Below are 19204 nucleotides of genomic sequence, written 5' to 3'. Positions count from 1 at the left end.
TTATGAATACTGTATGTGTTTTGTTACCATGTTGAATTGTAAGGAAATAGGTGCTTTGAATTATTAAAGTTGATTCTTGAGAATAGATGTATGCTCGGGTGGCATTTGCTTCGGCATATGCAAATGATTTAGTTTCATTTGGGATCAATTCCCAGAGGCCCTCCTTTCCTGGGATGCTCTGAATTTGGCAAGCTCAAGTCAGCCGTCTCTTCTCCCCCCTCCCCCTCCCCTTTCTTTCTTTCCTTTTTGTTTTTTGTTCCCCCCCCCCTTTTTGTTGGGTGATATAATATTTAAAAACAAAACAAATAAATATATACACTTGGTTGTTAGAAACGTTGTGATCTAGAAAAGATTCTATTGTTCAGTTGTAATCAAAGGTGGAGGAAGATTTTCGCCTTAATCACACTTAAAGTTTAGCAAAACCGTACAAACGTGGAATGTTTGTTAAAATATTCATACAGAATAGGGCTCCTTGGATGATGCAAAATTCTGAAAGTGTGGTGTCAGAGGTGCCTTTTTAGGAACTGACAGCTGTAAGTCATTCGGAGGTTCGGATGTACCAATAAACTCTTGCTTTAGAACCCAGAAACCAAGTAGCGTTAAGTGGGTGGTAGATGATCCAAAGGTACAGCGAAAGCACCAAACTCCAAACTGAGAAGGTGGCCGTGAGGGGTGCCCAGGCGCAGCGAAGGGAGCGCCGTCCCGTTATTATTATGCCGGCTGGCCTCTGGACACGCGGCGGTCTGCGGCATGGCGAGGTGAAGTTCACGGGCGGCCCCCCTGCCCACCGGTTCCGGGGAAGCGGAGGGTTCGCAGAGCCCTGGGCGGGCCGCACTGTTACTCTGTTTCATTCCGCAACCCCGTTTTGTAGGTTGTTGACCAAGCAGTCAGAAAACACTGCCCCCTCTCTCCTTCTGAGCGAGGTCAGAGACGTGGTGGGGTGTGTGTGTGTGTGTGTGTGTGTGTGTGTGTGTGTGTGTGTGTGTGTGTGTGTGTGTTTCCCTCTCTCCCCTTTCCCTCCCCTTTCTCCGAGTCGAGTTCTCAGGCAGCTGCGTACAATGCTGGGAGCTAGCCAGCAGCAGAGACAGATGGCAGAGTTATTAGATGTGCATCATACGATTCCCTTCCTGCCACTCGCTTTTTAATCAAATTAAAACAAAAAAGAAAGAGAGGGAGAGAGAGAGAGGGGGAGTCAATTAACTGCATTTGTATTCTGCTCAATAATGGACCCTGTTCCACTTTTACCCTAAGGCAGTTGAGTGGAAATTTTAGAGAAGAAAAGGGTGCCTAGAACAAAACAAAACAAAAAAAAAAAAAAAAGAGAGAGAGAGAGAGAAAGAAAGAAAAGAAAAAGAAAGAAAAGAGAGGAAAAAAGAAAAGAAAAAGAAAGAAAAGAAGGGGGGGAGTGAAGACTGCAGAAATTTGTAAGAATCGGCATTATTGAAGGAACTGATAAAAACCCCTCGGAAAAGTTGAATCGATCCCGCGTATGCATTAGGATTGAGAGCTCCATCAGGGCCGGGCTGCCTTCCAGCTCCGCTGCGCAAACTTGAGCGTCTGACAGCAGCGCGGCGGCCTCCCCCGCCCGCCAGGAATGGTCTCTTCCTGCTTTGCATATTCACCACGCTTGGCCCGGCCATATGGGAAAATGCAACTGAAGGAATTGTTGTGAAAAAAGGGACAGCGAGTTTGAAATAAAAGTTGTTAGAGTGGTACTGAGGAGAAAAAAGATTCCGAGACCATGTACTGCGCATACACAATCCCGGGCATGGGCGGCAACTCTTTGATGTACTACTATAATGGGAAAGCGGTAAGCGGACGCGGGCTGCGAGGGGGATTTTTGACAAGTTTTATTGTCGCAGGGATGAGCATCCTAGGCGGTGATCATTGTTTGCAAAGTTGTGCAGGACTGCTGCACCTTCCTTGGTGCCATGAAATAGTTATCATTTGCCAATCTTAGGATATTATGGTTGCCTTTTCTTTTGAAAAAAAAAAAAATTCCCCCCCCCCCCACCTCCCCTCCAGAGCAGAAAAATAGGTGGTTTCAGAGCTTTAGAAAGTGGATCCCAGGGCGAAAGTTTGCAGTCAGGTAAAGTTGGAAGGTGGTAAGATGGGGGGAAAAAGACTTTTGGAAAATTCTTGTTGCTTCCAAATGACTGTTTGAAAGGAAAAGCAGATATGAGGAGCAGAATTGAGACAGCCCAAGTTAGGCTGAGAGGAAATGTGGGGTAAGTTTCTCCCTGGACTGAGGTTTTGTGATATCTAGTCTTACTAAGTTGAAAGCTAAAGTGAAGTGGATTCAGTGGAGAGAATCTGAAAGGTTAAAAAAGAGCAAAGACATAGAACTGAGACATCTAAGAAGTAGATTATATAAGTTTAATATTTTAAAACCAAAAAAAACATTCATGCACATAGCAATATTGTTGTAAGTTATTTGTGTTGTGTGGCTTCTTTACTCAATTTTCCCCCTTCAACAGAAACGCTTTATTTAAAAAAAAAAAAGTGTCTGGTATTTTGTGCATAACCCCAGCAGAAGGTTTATACTTGCCATCTGGAGGTTTATTTTTTTTTTTCCTTCGGCTGGGTCCTCTGAAGGAAAAGGATTTCAATATTTTCAAATCGGTATGTGGGGCTCTCCGGAAGATTTGTTGGGGGGTAGAGAGAGAAATTTATTATTTTAAAATAGAAAAAGAAGATTGAGGGAGGAGTGAAAAGCAGCCATTTACAAACTGCTCTCTGTGTACTTTGAACTTCCATTTGGATTGATCTTAATCAGAGTGTGATAGTTGGGCCAAAAGGGACCGATCAGAGCTTTCACGAAGGCCCAATTCAGCTGTAGCGATTGGCGCAAACGAATTAAAACATGTGTATGTGACGGTGTATGCATGAGTCTATATACTTCCCTGTGTATGCATAATGGTTCTATCTAGCTGAGCGTATACTGGAATGCACACACATACACGAGTGTTTCAAGGTGCAGTATGGTTTAGGAAGATTAATAATTTCATTCAAGAAACCAGTTTTATGAATGGGCCACTGAAATAATATCGTTTACTTTTATTTCTTGGTCACTTAAAAGTGTGAGCAAATTGTCAAAAGTTTATAAAACTATCCAGTTTTTATCTTTTTGTTTGTTTGTTTAAAGAGAACATAGTGTGTAATTAGAAGAACAGTTAAGTGTGGTAAGGGAAATATAACTTTAAAACAAATGGCTTATGTTGTGAACTGATCCAGTAAAGTGGTTAAATTTGTAAACATAAATATTAGGATTATGTAACTTCCTTTTTTTAAACAAGTGCCTAATTTGCACTTGGTAGTTACTCATGTATAGTTCTTAAGACTTTTGCCTATTATCTTTTTGACATTCCCATACATAACATATTTAGCCAGTACCTTTAATTTTAAAGCACTTCTAATGAAAATTTTGTGAATGATGCTATCATAGCAGGAAAAAGTGTCTCAGAAGCAATAAAATAGCTGCAGGGACTATATGATCCTAATGCAGTGTAAGAGAATTACAATGAATATAAGTTTCTGAGGTTTTTATCTTTAGGAATTACCAGTGATAATGATTTTTGTATGTGAGTTGTTAATTTTCTGCCCTGATGGTCTGAACTGACAAAATTTTAGTTTTAAGTTTTGGACATTTTAACTCCCTTTTAGCCAAGAGGAATTTTAAAAAAAAAAATGTATTCCATTCCCACAGCTTGCCAGTTGCCTCCACCATAAGAAAATGCTGAATATGACATCATATCACTAATATGCCCTCTCAGTTGCCAAATATTTTGGTTGTTAGATTTTTTTTTTTTGAGAGGATGGTACTCATAAAATCAAGATCGCTCTGTCACAGGAAATGTATTTATAGGAACTGTTTTAAGGCGTTTATTAAAAACAAATCTGGTGATGTGTATCTCTATTGATTCAAACACTAGAAAGAAGCAAATTGTACATACATTATAGTTAGAAGAAATAGCCGTTTGGAACACTAGCAGAAAGCTTTTGAAACCAGGAATGGTTACCAGTTCTTCATTTTAGCTCTAGGAAACGGACAGCAAAGTCCAGTTGTACGTGCTCTTTGGATGGGGCCAGTGGTATCTCATTTTTAAAAATGCCTTCATGCATACACTGGGGAAGCAGATTTTTGTTTATTCTACAGTGTGTATTGTACTGGCTGTAATTCTGCATTCAGCGGCTTTTGATTTGGTGCCAGACATCTTGTGGAGATTGTGTATGCCATGAGTTAATTGTTCAAAATGCCTATCGAAGAGACTTTACATTTCTTGAGTTTCGCTGGTTGTTTTGGGTTTGAGTATCTGTGCATTTTTGTGTGTATGTGCGCATATGACCAATGTGTGTTTTAACTCAAATTGTTGGAGTTAAGTGTGATCAGCTATTTGTTACACAAGCTTTCCTCTGAAGACAACACAGCACAGAATTCCTTCTTCTTCTTCTTTTTTTTTTCCCAGTGACAAGTCAATTACTTGTTTAAATTCAGTTTGAACTCTCTGAACTGAGAGAGGCCAGAGGAAGCAGGTTTTCCCTGTGAATAAACAAAAGAAGAAAAATGTAAAATCATTCCAAAACACTGTGATTTTAGGTTGTTGGGCGAGTGCAATTAAGCCTTACAACAATTATGATTTCTTGTTTTTGAACTGGCACCTATAGGATTTATGAAATCAGTTTTCCTCTAACACTCTAGCAGGAGAAATAGTAGAGGCAGTGGTATTTTAGGACAAAGAAAAATGTAAATTTTCTATTACCTTAAGTTATGAAGTGTTTCTATAGCCATATCCCACACAAATTGTTTTCTTCTCTCTGTGAACCACTGGAGCTGGTCTGAAATGTGAACTTTAGGAAGCCAAAACCTCCAAAATATCATAATATTACAACTCTCAGAGAATAAATCTTGAGTATAAACCAGAATGTATTTTTGAAAATCAGCTCCTCCTCAGGTGAGAGTTTAATACCAAAACTTAGCCCAATCATTTTCGTGATTTCTTTTCTTTATGGGCTAGATGTTTAAATACACATGAATCCCATTTTCAGCTAAATAAAAACTGTGAAAGCATTACTTCTTAACTACGGGAAGAGAGGCTCTTTGCAGAGAAAATAAGTCCAGTTTATTTTCAGTGTTATGAGTGTAAGCTTCTATCAAAATGTGCCGCTGTGTCTGTCCTCATTCAGGCTATGAGCACTAGCAGGCATTACCTACCTGGTCCACAGTAAGTATAGTTCCTGCTAGAAATGTTGATTTTTATAACCGCTCCCATCTTCTTATTCATTGAATAAGAATTTTAATAAGTAATTATTTGGTCAAATTTCCACATACCTAAAAATAAAGCAATTCGACAAAGATGAAATTATGGCAAATGAAATTGAAAACAAAAGTGGCGAAATTTCCTCCTAATGGTAATTTAAGATCACATCATCATCTCTCGCCAGCATGTGCATGTGTTAAACCGTATAGAGAAACCTATAATTATTGTAATTGCTCTTTTTGCTTTATACTAACAAGCTTCAAACCATGTTTCAAACTAGTTGTTTTGAAATAGTTATTTGTGAAGTCATCAAATCTCAGAAAGTAAATGGTAATGAGCTCTCCATGTTTATATTGACTGTTGGTCACATTATGCAGCTTTTCAACTCCCTGAAGTTCAGAGGTTAAAATGGATGTTGATTATTTCTGATATCAAGGCCAAAAAGTAAAATAATTTCATGATTCCTGCTTAAGATGAAAAAAACAGGAACATTTTAAATATCAGAATCATTTCAGTTGGGAATGCATTCTTAGAGAAAAGTTTACCTCTGAATAAGAGACAATCTCAGTCAGCCACCTAAATTTTTTTTAAGTAAAAATTAGGGTATGGAATGTTTAGCTTTTTTTCCCACGTACCACAGGAAGTGCTAACATAAAAAGTTTAATATTTAAAGAATACCAGTAATAATGTTTTCCAGTACAATTTACATATGGCCCTTTCTTTGCAAACCTCACGGTTGATTCCAGTAGCCTCTAGCCTCGTGCAGGTAGCCACTGGGCTTTAAAGTTTTTAATAGTGTATCAACTATCGACTATGCAAATTGCATTTAGTATTTTAGAAAGGTATTTCATATACTTAGCTATTTTCAAAGTCATGATTATAAATGAAAGTAGCTGGTATAAAAGCATTACTTCTTAAAATTATTGTTTAGCTGCTATTACAGAGCAAAAATTTGCCTAGGTCACAAATTAATATAATCTTTCAATTCCCCACTGATTGAAGAAAACAAAACATATTTAAAAAAAAACCCATTCAGGATCAACTTCTTTTTAGTAAGCTTACTTTTTGGTATTGTTGACATATAAAGCTTTTAATTTACCCACTTTAAAATAACAATGAAAATTTTATTTTTTTTTCTTCTGTGCTTGATTGCTTCCAACAAAATTATGTTGATTTGGTTCTTTACGACTAAGCTGGTAAAAATTCACCAGACGCTTAATCTTGATATTGTGGCTACATCTTGCTCTCCTGCCTCTGATTAAATTTCCAGAATCCCTGCGTGAGATTCACAGATGCCAGTTTGAACATTTCTCTGGGGCTAATTTCTTAGAAAGAAAATATGGATCGGTTACATATTTGGTTAATTTTATTTAATCCCTAATTTCTGGTAGGTCTGAACATTTTGGATTTAGTGTTGATAATTGATAAGCATCCTTCTAGTGCTGGGCGATGGCATTGTTTCAAGGAGAATTTGGAGGAAGGACATTGAAACACAGGGGGAAGAGGGTTAGGGAGAAAAGTGGCCAGGAAAAAAGATCTAATAGCTGGTGCAGTCTTGAAATACCTTTCCAACTGATCTACAGGAAATTGTGCTGAATAGTTGTTTGTTTCCTGTTCCACTATAAATGTGGTTTGCATTACACCCCCTATTTGTTGTTTTGTTTTGTTTTTTACTAAAATTATAATACCACTGAGAGGCATGAGATTAGTGATTTCTTCCTTGTAACTTAATTTTTAAGTATGTTTTTTAGTCACATTTGGATTTTAGACATTGCCATATTTCATTATTATGAATGTTGTGTGAGTGTGTTTCCAAGCCTCCCTGAGACTTCTATCACAGTGATGCTACTAAGGAAAAAAAAATGCTTTCGTGTCATTCCTCTGGAATCACCATGTAGGCCATGAACATGGTCAGCAACCTGCCATCATGAGGTTATTATTATTTTTTTTAATCTTAACTTTGAATCCAGTGAAAATATGTAGATTTTAGATATGATTGTGGCAATTTTAAAAGTTGCTAAAATTCAAGTTTACTTTTATCGTAAGAAGAAAATGCAGTGAAGACGTATTTGCTCCGCATAACAAACCTAAATGCAACTCTTATAATTGAGAATTTCAGGACAGACACACAAAAGATTACTAGGCTTTTTGTTCTGTTTTTTTTTTTTTTTTTCATTTTCCTCCAATATTATCAGGGTTACAGAAAAGTTCCTATTTCACAGTCAATATAGTTTAAAGGTAGTTTTAGGTTTCAGTCTTCCAGAGTTTGTGTATATTTGATTGGTGTTAAGTTAGCCCTTAATACTTCAGACATAACTCTAAGGTGACACAGGGTAAAGTTATGTGTGGTAACACTACTGACAGTAAGGCGAAAAAAAAGATCTGGAGCTGTATGTTCATAAAATATTTAAATATTTATAATCTATTCAGGAAATCGTCATAGCCCTTCATAAAAGCAGCTATATATAAACTAGGAAGCACAAATGCATAGTGACAAAACTGAAAACGATAATTCTGTAAAATAATTATATTTTGAAGTATGATGTGACCTGCTAAAAAGTCAATGCGTGGAAATGTTTGGAAAACTTCCTAGTTAGAGGCTTTTTGACGTTTTAGAATCTGTAATAAACTGGCACATTGTATCACCTTAAGTATCTCGATTTTATTGTATCTTATTAAGCAAAATAAAATTATTCTTCTAAAGAATATTTCTTAAGGTTGAGTTTACTGGTTTGGGACTTGAACATGGTTTGAGAGTTTGCCCCGCTTAAAACTTTGGGAGAGTTTCCTGTTTGCAGCGCTGAAAGAACCATGGCCTAGGTTCCAGACTGCAGCCTCTAGTTATTAAGAGATGCATTTCTGTCACAATGCCACGCTCTGATTAGAATTTAAACTTTCACATTTCTGATATTTTTGTCTTTAAATTCTATGTCGTGTCAAGTCGTTACCCAGTTTTCTTCAGATTCTTCTTCCTTATTTGTTAAATCTGCATGTGCTAATCAGGGCCTTTTGTTGAAAAGTGACTTAAAAGGGACACTATACCTATAACATTTTATTTGGGAGAGTGTACTGTTTTAAAGGCATCCCTCCCCATATTGGGATAAAGAGTGGGTTTAAAACGCCAAAGAAGTCAGGGGTGGGAGCAGTGTGGGTGATGGTCTAATTTCAGGCTCCACCGAAAAAATGCAGGCTTTGGCATCCTCCGGGGACCTAGGGCTGTGCTTTCCAGGAGACCAAATTATACTCCTCTGGAGAGAGGGCACGTTGAGGTAATTGGTGGGACAGACTGAGGAGAGTCAAATTCCAGCTGCTTCCATTGTAGCTGACCTGAAAATGAATAGGGGATGTTAAGAGTGGAGGCTAACATTTGACTTGGCTTTTTCACCTCCACAAACCTAAGGGCGAGAATTATAGAGCAGCGAATGACTGCGCCAATAATAATCCTGTTCAAGTGGGAATTGCTATGTTGGGGAAAACTCTCACGCCATTTTAAAAATAGTTGATGCGTTTACCAACCACAGTCTTATCACTGTAGCCCCAATAAAGTTTATCCACAGCATGGAAACACTCTCTGTTTTTACTGTTAGCCATCTAGTGAGTGTGTTTTGGATTCTCACCTCTTTGGTTACCATTTCAAAATGCTTGTAATGAAAGACATTCAGAAGGCACTGGAATCCCACCTCCACGAAGAGAAGCAAAAAGTGGAAAGTGTCTCCACTCTGTTTCCCCCAGAATATATGCTTTTTTTTTTTTCCAGGAGAATAATGCTGTATTACTCAATAGCTTTTCTAACGAATAAAACAAATTAAATTGATGTTACATGCATATTTAAACCCCATCCAGTTAAGTACTGACGTGATTAAAATAATCAAATGTATTACTTAAAAAATTAAAAAGGATAAATTCTGCACCCCATTATTTTATTGACTTTTAAATATAAATTGCAGAAATGTTTACATTCCTAATGGCATTATTAAGCTAAACTGACAAATCAGAGGAAAAAAGTTGATTGCCCAGCACATTATTATTTCTGCACCTGTTATTACAATTCAGAAGTGGAGGCTCAGCACACAGGAGCAGCATGGATGCTGTTTTCTTAGGCTTCCTTTGTGTGATGTGGGGGTTGGGATAAATGTTTAACAGGTGTACTTTCACTTTGTAGTGCCTTTTTTGTGTGTTGATATGATTAAAAGCCTACAATGTTTTTCATGTAGCTTTGAAATTAATATGCAAATAATTGGGGATGGTAGGGCTCTCCTCTACCTGCTGCACCAAGCCTCCCTAAGCAGAATGGGGGGGGGGGGGATATCAGCTTTTTAGTAGAAGTTGTTTAGGTACAAATGATGCCAACTTTCATCTCCACCCTGTGAATCTGTAAGGGAAAAATAAGGGAAGAAGAGGGGCATCCAGTTAATTTAGGTAGAATTGCAGACCTGGAATGAAAATAGTTTAGATTTTTATTTTCTGGTTATATGCTGGCCAAGAGGTAGACTTTTGAGTACATTTTTTAAACAATAATGTGAATTGTGTAACATTGTCAGTGCTTTGGTTTGAAATTGTGCTTGTTCCTTTAGTTTATTTCCTTCTTTTCTAAATCATACAACATCATTTTTCAAACATTTGAACCATATTCCTCCCTGTCGCTGAGGTGGCAATGATTGTTTACTAATATAATTCTGGAATTTCTTAGGTGTTCATTGTCCACTAATTTCACATAGAAATCTAAAGTTTCTGCAGCCAGTGGGATAAATAATGCCCTAATTTTTTTGTAAATTTTTGTTGTTGTTTAGGTTTTTAAAGAATGTTGTTATATTCTTCAAAATGTAATGACCTTTGATTTGGAGAGGGGAAAAGTATCTTTGTTGAATCCCATACAACAGATAGTTTGAGTTTGCAAATAAGTGATTAAAATGCCATTATTTCCTGGAAGTTACTAGTTAGCACTATTCATGTGAGTTTAGATTTTTTTCCTGTGTAATAATTTCAACTCCTGGATTTTAATAAGACTTAATATGTAGCATGGATCCCGTTTAATCTCCCCCTGGCTTCACAGCAAAATGTTTACATAAATGAACCCTCAATTTTGGTATCAACTATTTAACTCTGTCTTCCAGAGTTAATGCTATTTCCATAATTAAACATTTCCACAGTTAGTGCTATAGGAGTATATCTTAACCATGATGTTCTTTTCTGTTCCTTTAAGCCATCTGTTGGCTAGGTCAGCAAAGAAATGGGAGTCTGATTTTATTTTAAAGAAAATAAGTTATTACTCTACCATTGTATTAGACATCCAGCTTCAGAGGGAGTAAAAAAAAAATAAAATTCCTTCATATTTTCATTTTGTTACATTTGCAGCAGAAATGTGTATGCTCAAATGGTTATTTTCGACTCATGACAGCTGTGATATTTAAAATGATCACAGCTGTTGTGACTTAAAATTGATTTTTCTATTAACACCTGAGAAAAAGACCTGTGCTGTATTAAAAACTTAAATAAGGTAACTGTAAAATTAGATATGTTGATGTGAATCTGGTAATCCTACTTCCCAGAGGTTGCAAAGTGCAGCCGACCTCATGGATGCTTCCAGGCAGTGAGCTAAAGCTGCTAGAAATAGATGCGTGGTTGTTAAATGCGTTTACCTTTTAAAGAATTCATGTAATAGCAGATCCTCTTGGCTCAACTTTTACAGTGTCAGTTTTGCTAATAAAACCTTTTAGAATTCAGTTTACTTAATTAACCCCAAGAAAGGCTCGTGTGACTTATATGAATCATTATGAGATCCTAACCCCTAAACTTTTTTACCTTTCAGACATGACATTGAGAAATGCAAACCACACTAAATTGTTCCTTATGGAGGAAGTTTTGGTTTTATGGCTCTTTTCCTCCATCATTTTCAGATGATGAAAAAAAGAAAAACAGATGAAAAAGGAGAAACAAATTATTCCTAAGTAGTTTTAGGCTAGCACTTGTTCTTGGAATCTTTAATACATTTTTAATGTTCACTTTGCAGATCCATTTAACCTGTTTTAAGAGTTAGATGGTGCTTCCTGCTTTCCGTCGATCTGTTCTGATGTTGACCTTCTCAGGGTAATCAGTGTTGGAATCTTTTTTTTTTTTTTTAAGTGTTGGAATCTTGAATGTAGCAATAGATTACCTATCTAACAAAATAACTGCTCTAACAAAACTTAATCACATTTAGATATTGAGATCCTTTCATGTTTTGAAGTAGATGATGTAGTGTATAAAACATACAGCTGGCCTGATGTGAAATTATTTATAGATAATAGTGCCTTCACAGATGCATTGCCAATAGGGAGCTATGTACATTAAACTCTTTGGCTGGTCCTGGGCTTTTTACCTGTGTAACTCAATCAGAATTGAAAGCATGACAGATTTTATGATGATAAATGTATGGCTGGATTGGAGAAAGTCTCGATGGCAGGGGGGGTGGATAGATGGATGATTACATAACTAGATAGCAATTAGTTATTGCCAATTGTTTATTACTCAAAACTTGTTTATTCATCAAAAATGTGCATACAATGTATTAGTTTGACTATTGTATATAGTTTAGAACGGGTTGGTATTTTCTATCACATAGTGAAATTACGGGAGAGATTCCAAATGAATCTCTCTAAGAGGTTCCTCTCTCTAAGAGGTTCCAAATGAACACATTGTACCTCTTTCAAAGTTGTAGGCTGGGACTGATGCACACCACAAGATGTCCCATACTAAGTGATCATGAGTATAAATGGGTATTTACTTGTTTGGCTGAAGGAAGATACTCCTAGAGTATTGCCATTGTTTTACATGAAGCATCAGGAAAATCAAAGTGGATATTTGTTGCTGACATACTCTGGCTATAAACATGTATCTTTAGAACAGTGGTGCCCCCCTCCCCCAGGGGACCTATGACAGTATCTGGGAAAATTTTGATTGTCCCAACTGCAGTAGTTGGGTGAGAGTTTGCCTCTGGTATCTAGAGGCCAGGGATGCTCCTCTTCAACCAGTGTACAGGTCAGCCCTTCACGAAGTGCTGAGGCTGAAAAGTCCTGCTTTATAAGTAAAATATCTGGACCTTAATAATTAATTCCTGGTGTAGTGAGCCACCTTACAATGATTGCAGCTTGCTTTTCTTTTCTTTCCATATCAATTCTCTCTCTGTCTCTCTCTCTCTCTCTCTCCCTCTCCCTCTCCCTCTCCCTCTCCCTCTCCCTCTCTCCCTCTCTCTCTCCCCCTTCCTCCTTCCCTCTCTGTTTCTCTCTGTCTCCCTCTCTGGCATAGCACACTATAGTATTGTCCAGGTATTTCTACCATTTACCAAGAAAATGTGGGATTTTATTTGAAGTGTTGTAAATGTAGTACATTATTTGTGAACCAACTGGAATGACTTCAAAGCAGCTGTTAGAATATGTTGAGTCAATAAATGTGCATTTCTCTATACCCTAAATACATATTTATATCTTACCTTTCAAAATGTCTTGAAAACTCTCTCAGTGTAACTGTGGGTTCATCGGAATCATCCTAAAAGAGAGTTTATTACCATTAATTTTTTTTTCTGTAGGTCATAAAGAAGCAAAGAAGAAAATAAATTAGCATAAAGAAACTAATAATACGTTTAAGTATTTTTGGCATTGAAAGACCTTGTTTGCACCGCCATTAAATATATCCTCTGTACTAAGATCAAAAATTAAAACCAACATAAAAAAAACTCTCTTTTCAGCTTTCCCAATAATGTAGCTTCTTTATGCACTCACAACCGGGGATCTCTCTTCCTGCCACTGCTGTGCTTCCCATCAGTGCTGGATAATTCCTGGCAGTGATTTGGAAGTGATTTTTGAAACCTCGATTGCCTTCCCTAGCACCCTGTGGAGGAAGGTGGCGGTATCTAGTGGCAGAGTCTTACACCTGCCAACTTGTGGAACCCAGAGGCACACCTCACTTCTTAGATGCCAAGGTTTGGAGACAGCTGCCAAGTCTGACAGTAACTAGTAACTCTCTTCAGTCTCCTCCCCATGCTGTACAAGGTTCTATCAGAGTAGAGACGGCAGCTGGGCACGGGAGTGGCAGCTCTGATTTGCAGTCTGTCTTTGGAGTATGGACACTTTTGCTTAACCGTTGGTTGTTCTATTTCAATTCCATCCTCAGACTGTGTACTAAGGAGTCTTCCTGTTTCCCTGTCCACTGGGTGCTCCACAGTTCTAGTAAAATCACACTGGTGCCTTTGGGTTTTACTGTGCCCACTGCACCCGAAACCGTCTTAGGAGATTGCCCTCAGTTGGCATTTCTTTCTGTTTGTTTTCCATGTTTTATTGTATAGGGCTGTCTGTACTCAAAGTGGACAGAAAACCTATAAATATGTTTTTTGTGTGCCAAGCAAGTTTGATTACCATTCGGGGTGATCATTTCATTGATTTGGGTATATCTGTTTCTGGGAGATGGTAATCTTTGTTCTAATTGCAAATTTACTTTAAGCCAAGGCTCTTTGTGGAAGCATTAATAACCTTGTTTTCAGTTTTGATCGATCACCGATTATCTGTGTTGGACTCTCAAGAATTTTCTTATATCCCATATACCCCAGTATCATCCTCTGAATAACTGTAGAACAGTAACTTTCTTATACATGGTTTTTAGAATGTGCTTCAGGAAGCTTGCTTGGGTGGTATTTAAGTCAGACATTTATGGAGTGTAAAATCAATCTTATTGTGACTTCCTTTAATTTTTAGGAAAGTGGTTTATAGCTCAAATGAAGCTTATACTTAATATTTTATTGTAGTAATAATCAATATTTAATAAACCCTACTTGCAGGCCTCAGTTCTTTCAGAAGCCTTTCTAAAGCACCTTCTCATTTAATCCTTACTGCACCCTACTACGGTGATAGATGACCTAAAAGTACTTGTCCCATTTCACAGTCTAGTAATGCACTGTCTAGTGAGGTCACCACTGACCACATGTAGCTGTTAACATTAAATGTAAATTAATCAAAATACAATTTAAAAATTTAGTTCCTTGGTCCCACTAGCCACATTTCACATGGGCTCGGTTGTCACATGTGGCTAGTGGCTACTGTATTGGACAGCACAGATATAGAACATGTGCATCCTTGTAGAAAGTTCTAATGGACAGGGCTGGTCTGGAAAACGGAAGCATTACAGGATCAAAGCACTTGCTTAACCTCTTATGTTTTGTAACAGAACTGGAGTCACTTTTGCTGTGTATTTCAGTATATTTTTGAATTTTTTGTGCCTCATAGTCAGCATATGTCTGAAGCAAGAGTTGATATTTTAAGGCTACCTAGCATTTTAGTGAATGCTTATCCCGTCTATGTTCATATCTCTTTTACTACATTTAAAGCTCGACGAAGACAAACTTTTCAAAGGAATCAGCCCTTAAATGACCTTGCTCGGAATCAAAGAGATCTCCCGAAAGAGCGGGCCGTGTCTTGAGGAATCTTTAGTTTATACACTTGTTAGCTTATTGTGGATAACCAAGAAATGTTTATGCAGCCAGATGAATGACTCCCAACATCCATCATCCATGCGTCCATGTATACATACGTACAGTTAGGCAAGACCCTTGAGTAGAATGCTCACTGCAAGTTGGCCTCCACAGAATTTAAAGAGTTCATACCTTTGTTATTTTATTAAAATAAAAATAACCTATATTTACTCACATAATCTAAAATATCTCTTGATAATAAACAAAAAAGTCGGTCTGTAGGTCTGGTCCTTAACGCTCATTTAGTCCCTACCCTGACTTTGTGTTTTGAAATTTTCGTGTCTTTTCATCATTGTCAAGCTTTCAAGCAATTGGAAGGTAAACTTTTTTTCTTTTTCTTTTTTTTAAGTCAACTCTATTCCCAACATGGGGCTCAAACTCAGGACTCTGGGATCAAGAGTTGCAGGCTCTACAGAAGGAGCCAGCCAGGTGCCCCTGGAAGATAAGCTTTAACTCTTTATCTTCTCCTCAAAGATTAGCACAACAATATGCAGGGAGAAGTGCTCAGATGACATTTGTTGACTGAACTGATAAGTATCAAAACTATTTTTAATGTTAAGTTTCTCCAGGTTTCTCCTATCCAAAGCAGACCAGTAGGCTATTATTTGTAGAATGAATGAATGAATGAATAAAAATATATATCTTTCCATTCCATCCTTGAGTTGGAGAAATGTGCCTGATAAACATTGATGGTGCTGATCAGACCACCCTCATTCATACTTGCACATTCAGAATTGTGTTGATTATTTTCCACTTGTAACTATGGATGGCAGTGGATGAATGGACTGGTCCTCAAATATTAAGCACAGGGAATGAGGGTGTTTGTGTCCTGTAGCTGTACTACTTTAATAGGTTAGATGGTTGCAGAATTTCTCCCATCATCTTGTTGTTGGGAGCACCAGGAGCCCATAATGGCACATCCTGGCAGATGCTTTCTCCTTGGGCTTCTAACGGTATATGCAAGCCATCATTTCTCCTGTTAATAATTATGGTGTTAAGAGGCATTTGTGTTCTGTGCGCTCTTTCAGCTTGTACCATGTTTAGTTCCCGTTATGCAAATACTGCTTTAAACTTAGAAATGCCAATTTGCATTAATATTTTGGTTTCATATAGTAGCTGGCTATTGCATTTCACAAACAAGTGCATTTTAATGAGTGCTGGCAGAATGTAAAAAAAAATATTATTCATTAAATTCTATTGTAGAAAATGCAGTAGTTGGTTGCCAGAAATCATTAAGACAAAATATAATGTGTATTGAGGCCATAAGGATATTCCTCCTGAAGGGTATTTGGCCCTGGCGGCATTCAAGAACAATTCAGCGTTCTTCGTACGGGCATGAAGGGTGGGGGTTATCATTATAAAATAAAATCCAGTGTGCTATTGACATTTAGGTTTATTTTTTAAATGTAAACATATTTTACTATTTTATATTTGCCATGTGACCATAGGGAATTTACCTCTGGGTTAATGTGAAGGACTTTAAAAGTCATAAACACCAAGTTGTAAAGCAATGTATTCCTATGTCTTCCATTCTGATGTTAAATCCTAAAATGAGGTCTTTGCTGTTTTATGTTTTTTTTTCCTTTCCCAAGATTTTTTTTTTATTGAAATTGTGAACATAAAATTTTTTGTTGGGCAATGTGTGGGAACAGAAAATTTTTGCAACTGGATTTTCAGAAACGAACTATTTTAGCACGTGGACTTTCAAATGCTGCTGTCATGCTTGTCATAGCTTGTGGTTCCTAATTATAATGAGCTTTTCTGGTGGTGTTATTGCAGTTGTGTTGTGTGTGTGTTTTTTTTTCCCCCTAGTCTTCAACTCACTTTTCCCAGAAGGAGAGTTCCAAGCCTTTGAAAATTCTCATGATTTTGCAAATCCACTCTATTTTTGTCTAGAATACAGGAAAGTTAAAACTGTGGCTGGTATGATGCCATGTTTTGAATCCAATTTTAAAGCAACCCTTTGCAACCCAGGGAGTAGAGCTGACATCTTTGTATCTGTAATGAAGATAATTATACCTGCAAGGTGACATCACTAGCAAAGTAACAAATGCACTTGAAAATGGAGTCTCTGGTCCTCTCTGAATTCTGTAGACCACTTTTGGCATTTAACACGAGACACCTCTTTCATGCCTGTCGTTTGAGAAGTTGCTTTCAGATGAATTTACTAAAGCTGACTGACACAGGGTTAAATTAATTCTTTTCTTTATTACTCAAAGTGATACAGACCTTTCTTGGACTAATGTAGCTTAATTAGTGGTCAATTAAAACTGAACATTGCTGAATTGAAGTTCTTTGATCAAACTCCCTGGCATGGGTTCTCTTTCTTTAACTAGCCACCATCTTGAATTCATTTGGAATCAGTAGTATAAACAAGTTTAAAACTGGTTCTTTTATAAGAAAGTCAGCAGGCTTGTATAGCTGTGGTTTCTTTTTTTACTTCTGTAGGCGGCAATTCAAAGGCATACTAAATGAAAACAGTACTACACCCTGAAAAAAATACATTTTTAAAAGTAACACTAAGTAGTCAGAAAACAGTCAATACCCCCACCTATTTATTCTAGACAGACGATAAATTTCCCAATTTCAGTGGTTAATTTTGTTGTTACATAGAAAGCTACAAGAAAATTCCCCGCCCTCACGAAGTCCACAGTTAAAAAGTGAAACAAACAAAACAAAACATAACAAAAAAAAAACCCAAGCTGGGCGTTGGGAGAAAGATGGGACAGCCACGTAACAATATACATGCAGAGATTTAACTCCGTTGCCCCTACATTCATTCTTTATGACTCTTGGGAAAGTATTTCACTCTGTGCCACTGGGGTGGGGGTGAGCCACTACTTAATTTGTTTTTTGATTTCATCATTTCTTTTGGAGGACACTTGCAGCAATATGAGAACTGGTGATGGAGAGTATCCTTCATACCAAACACTAGGTTAAAACACACATTGCTTTTCGTAGAATTTGAGTGAAGTTATAAAAAAGAAAGAGAGAGAGAGAGAGAGAGAGAGAGAGAGAGAGAGAGAAAGAAAGAAAGAAAGAAAGAAAGAAAGAAAGAAAGAAAGAAAGAAAAAGAAAGAAAGAAAGAAAAGAGGGATGCCAGGGCGCCAGGAACGGGGGCAGAGAAGGTCACTGAATATTTTGTAAGGGATCGGCCCCTTCCTTGTACACACACAGTCACATGTCTTAATATTTAAAGTGTATATGCCATTCTTGTGGAAACATAAATTGATACCATTCCGTAATCCCAGTGTTTAGAAGCCTAACAACCTAAAAATACCATAGCTGGCATTCAGTTAGTGCTATATGTTTTAAAGTATTAATTAAAACTGGCACTTTTGTGCTGGAAATAAAAGTAATAGATTATGTTTAAATAGGTAATTTGCTTAGTCTGTAATGGTTTCTTTGGACTCCTGAAATTTTCACACAGGAGAAAGGAAAAGGAAATTTTGGAAGTGACCATATAGCATTTTCCCCCATCGAAGATAAAAATTTTGTAGTTTTCGTTATTTATATTCAAAACTTAGTTATAAACAATAATTAAGATAAAAATTTTATCACTTGACAGAAAGAGAAATTGTTTATAGTCAGTGTGCCTCACAGCCTTCTCTCGTGCCTTCTCCCTAAAGGGCTGATTAGAATGTAATAATTGGGGATGATAGCAGGAGGAAGACGACAATTCCATTTAATTAAAGATAATTTATTTTACTTTAAATTGGTGATGTCCCACATGAATAAGAGTAGATTTAGCAGATAGATTTATTAATGGGTCCTGACATCTCAGTTGACATAAAAAGCAAACATTTTCTTTCCTCCTTGTTTTTATTGTGTCTCAGCACCTGAAGACTGCTGACATCCCACTTCCCTTCCTGCTTTACAGCGCTGTAGACTTTTCCACCAGATATGAAATTATCGGTTTATCCGTCAAACGCACATGAGCCTCTGCTGAGTTAAAAATGAGGCGCAGAGCGTGAAAGGCTGGTCAGATTCTCAGGACTGACATTAGAAATGCTGTCTCCTTACATGACATTCTCTTGACTCATCTTTAATATATTTAATTCCTGGATTCCAAGGGAGCCTTCAGCACTCTGAATGCAGATCTGAAGATTTCCTTTGGTCTTGGGCAGGGCGTTGGCATAAATATTTCTTCCAGAGAACGTGTACGTTGAATGTCATGGATCGTGGAAAGTGCCACAAAAATATTGTTTGCACCGCTTAGGTTCATTTCTGACCAGGAATTGTGTGGAGAGTTGGGCCCGTGTGTCATAGTTCTATTGTTGTCTTACTCAATTGCAAACAGATCCTGGAAATGAGGGACATTTTTTCAAGTTAGAAAGTGGATTCAAGAAATGTATGAAATTATCCCCAGTCTTCTCAGCCTGTGATGGGTTTTTAAGTGGGGTACGTTTAACAAAATTGTGTTTATAATTCTGTAAGTCCTAAGGCT

At 37.3% G+C, this 19204-nt stretch overlaps 1 protein-coding gene across 32 annotated transcripts in view; it reads left to right on the top strand.

Annotated features, from left to right (window-relative positions):
- TCF4 (transcription factor 4) overlaps positions 1-19204 on the top strand; it is a 352018-nt gene that overhangs the window by 257328 nt on the left and 75486 nt on the right. For 4 of the 32 annotated variants that reach the window (XM_023242029.2, XM_006938935.5, XM_006938933.5 and 1 more), the window contains exon 1: positions 1571-1810. The exons of the other annotated variants lie outside the window; for them this stretch is intronic. In XM_023242029.2, the coding sequence (XP_023097797.1) occupies positions 1742-1810 (69 nt within the window). In that variant the 5' untranslated portion in view covers positions 1571-1741. Of the gene's footprint in view, positions 1-1570; positions 1811-19204 lie in introns of those variants that run through there. 32 annotated transcript variants of the gene reach the window in all.

The sequence above is a fragment of the Felis catus genome, chromosome D3, assembly GCF_018350175.1.
Source record: "Felis catus isolate Fca126 chromosome D3, F.catus_Fca126_mat1.0, whole genome shotgun sequence".
NCBI classification, from domain to species: Eukaryota; Metazoa; Chordata; class Mammalia; order Carnivora; family Felidae; genus Felis; species Felis catus.
Note: the sequence above shows the minus strand (reverse complement) of the source record. Positions and strands in the feature narration are given on the sequence as shown.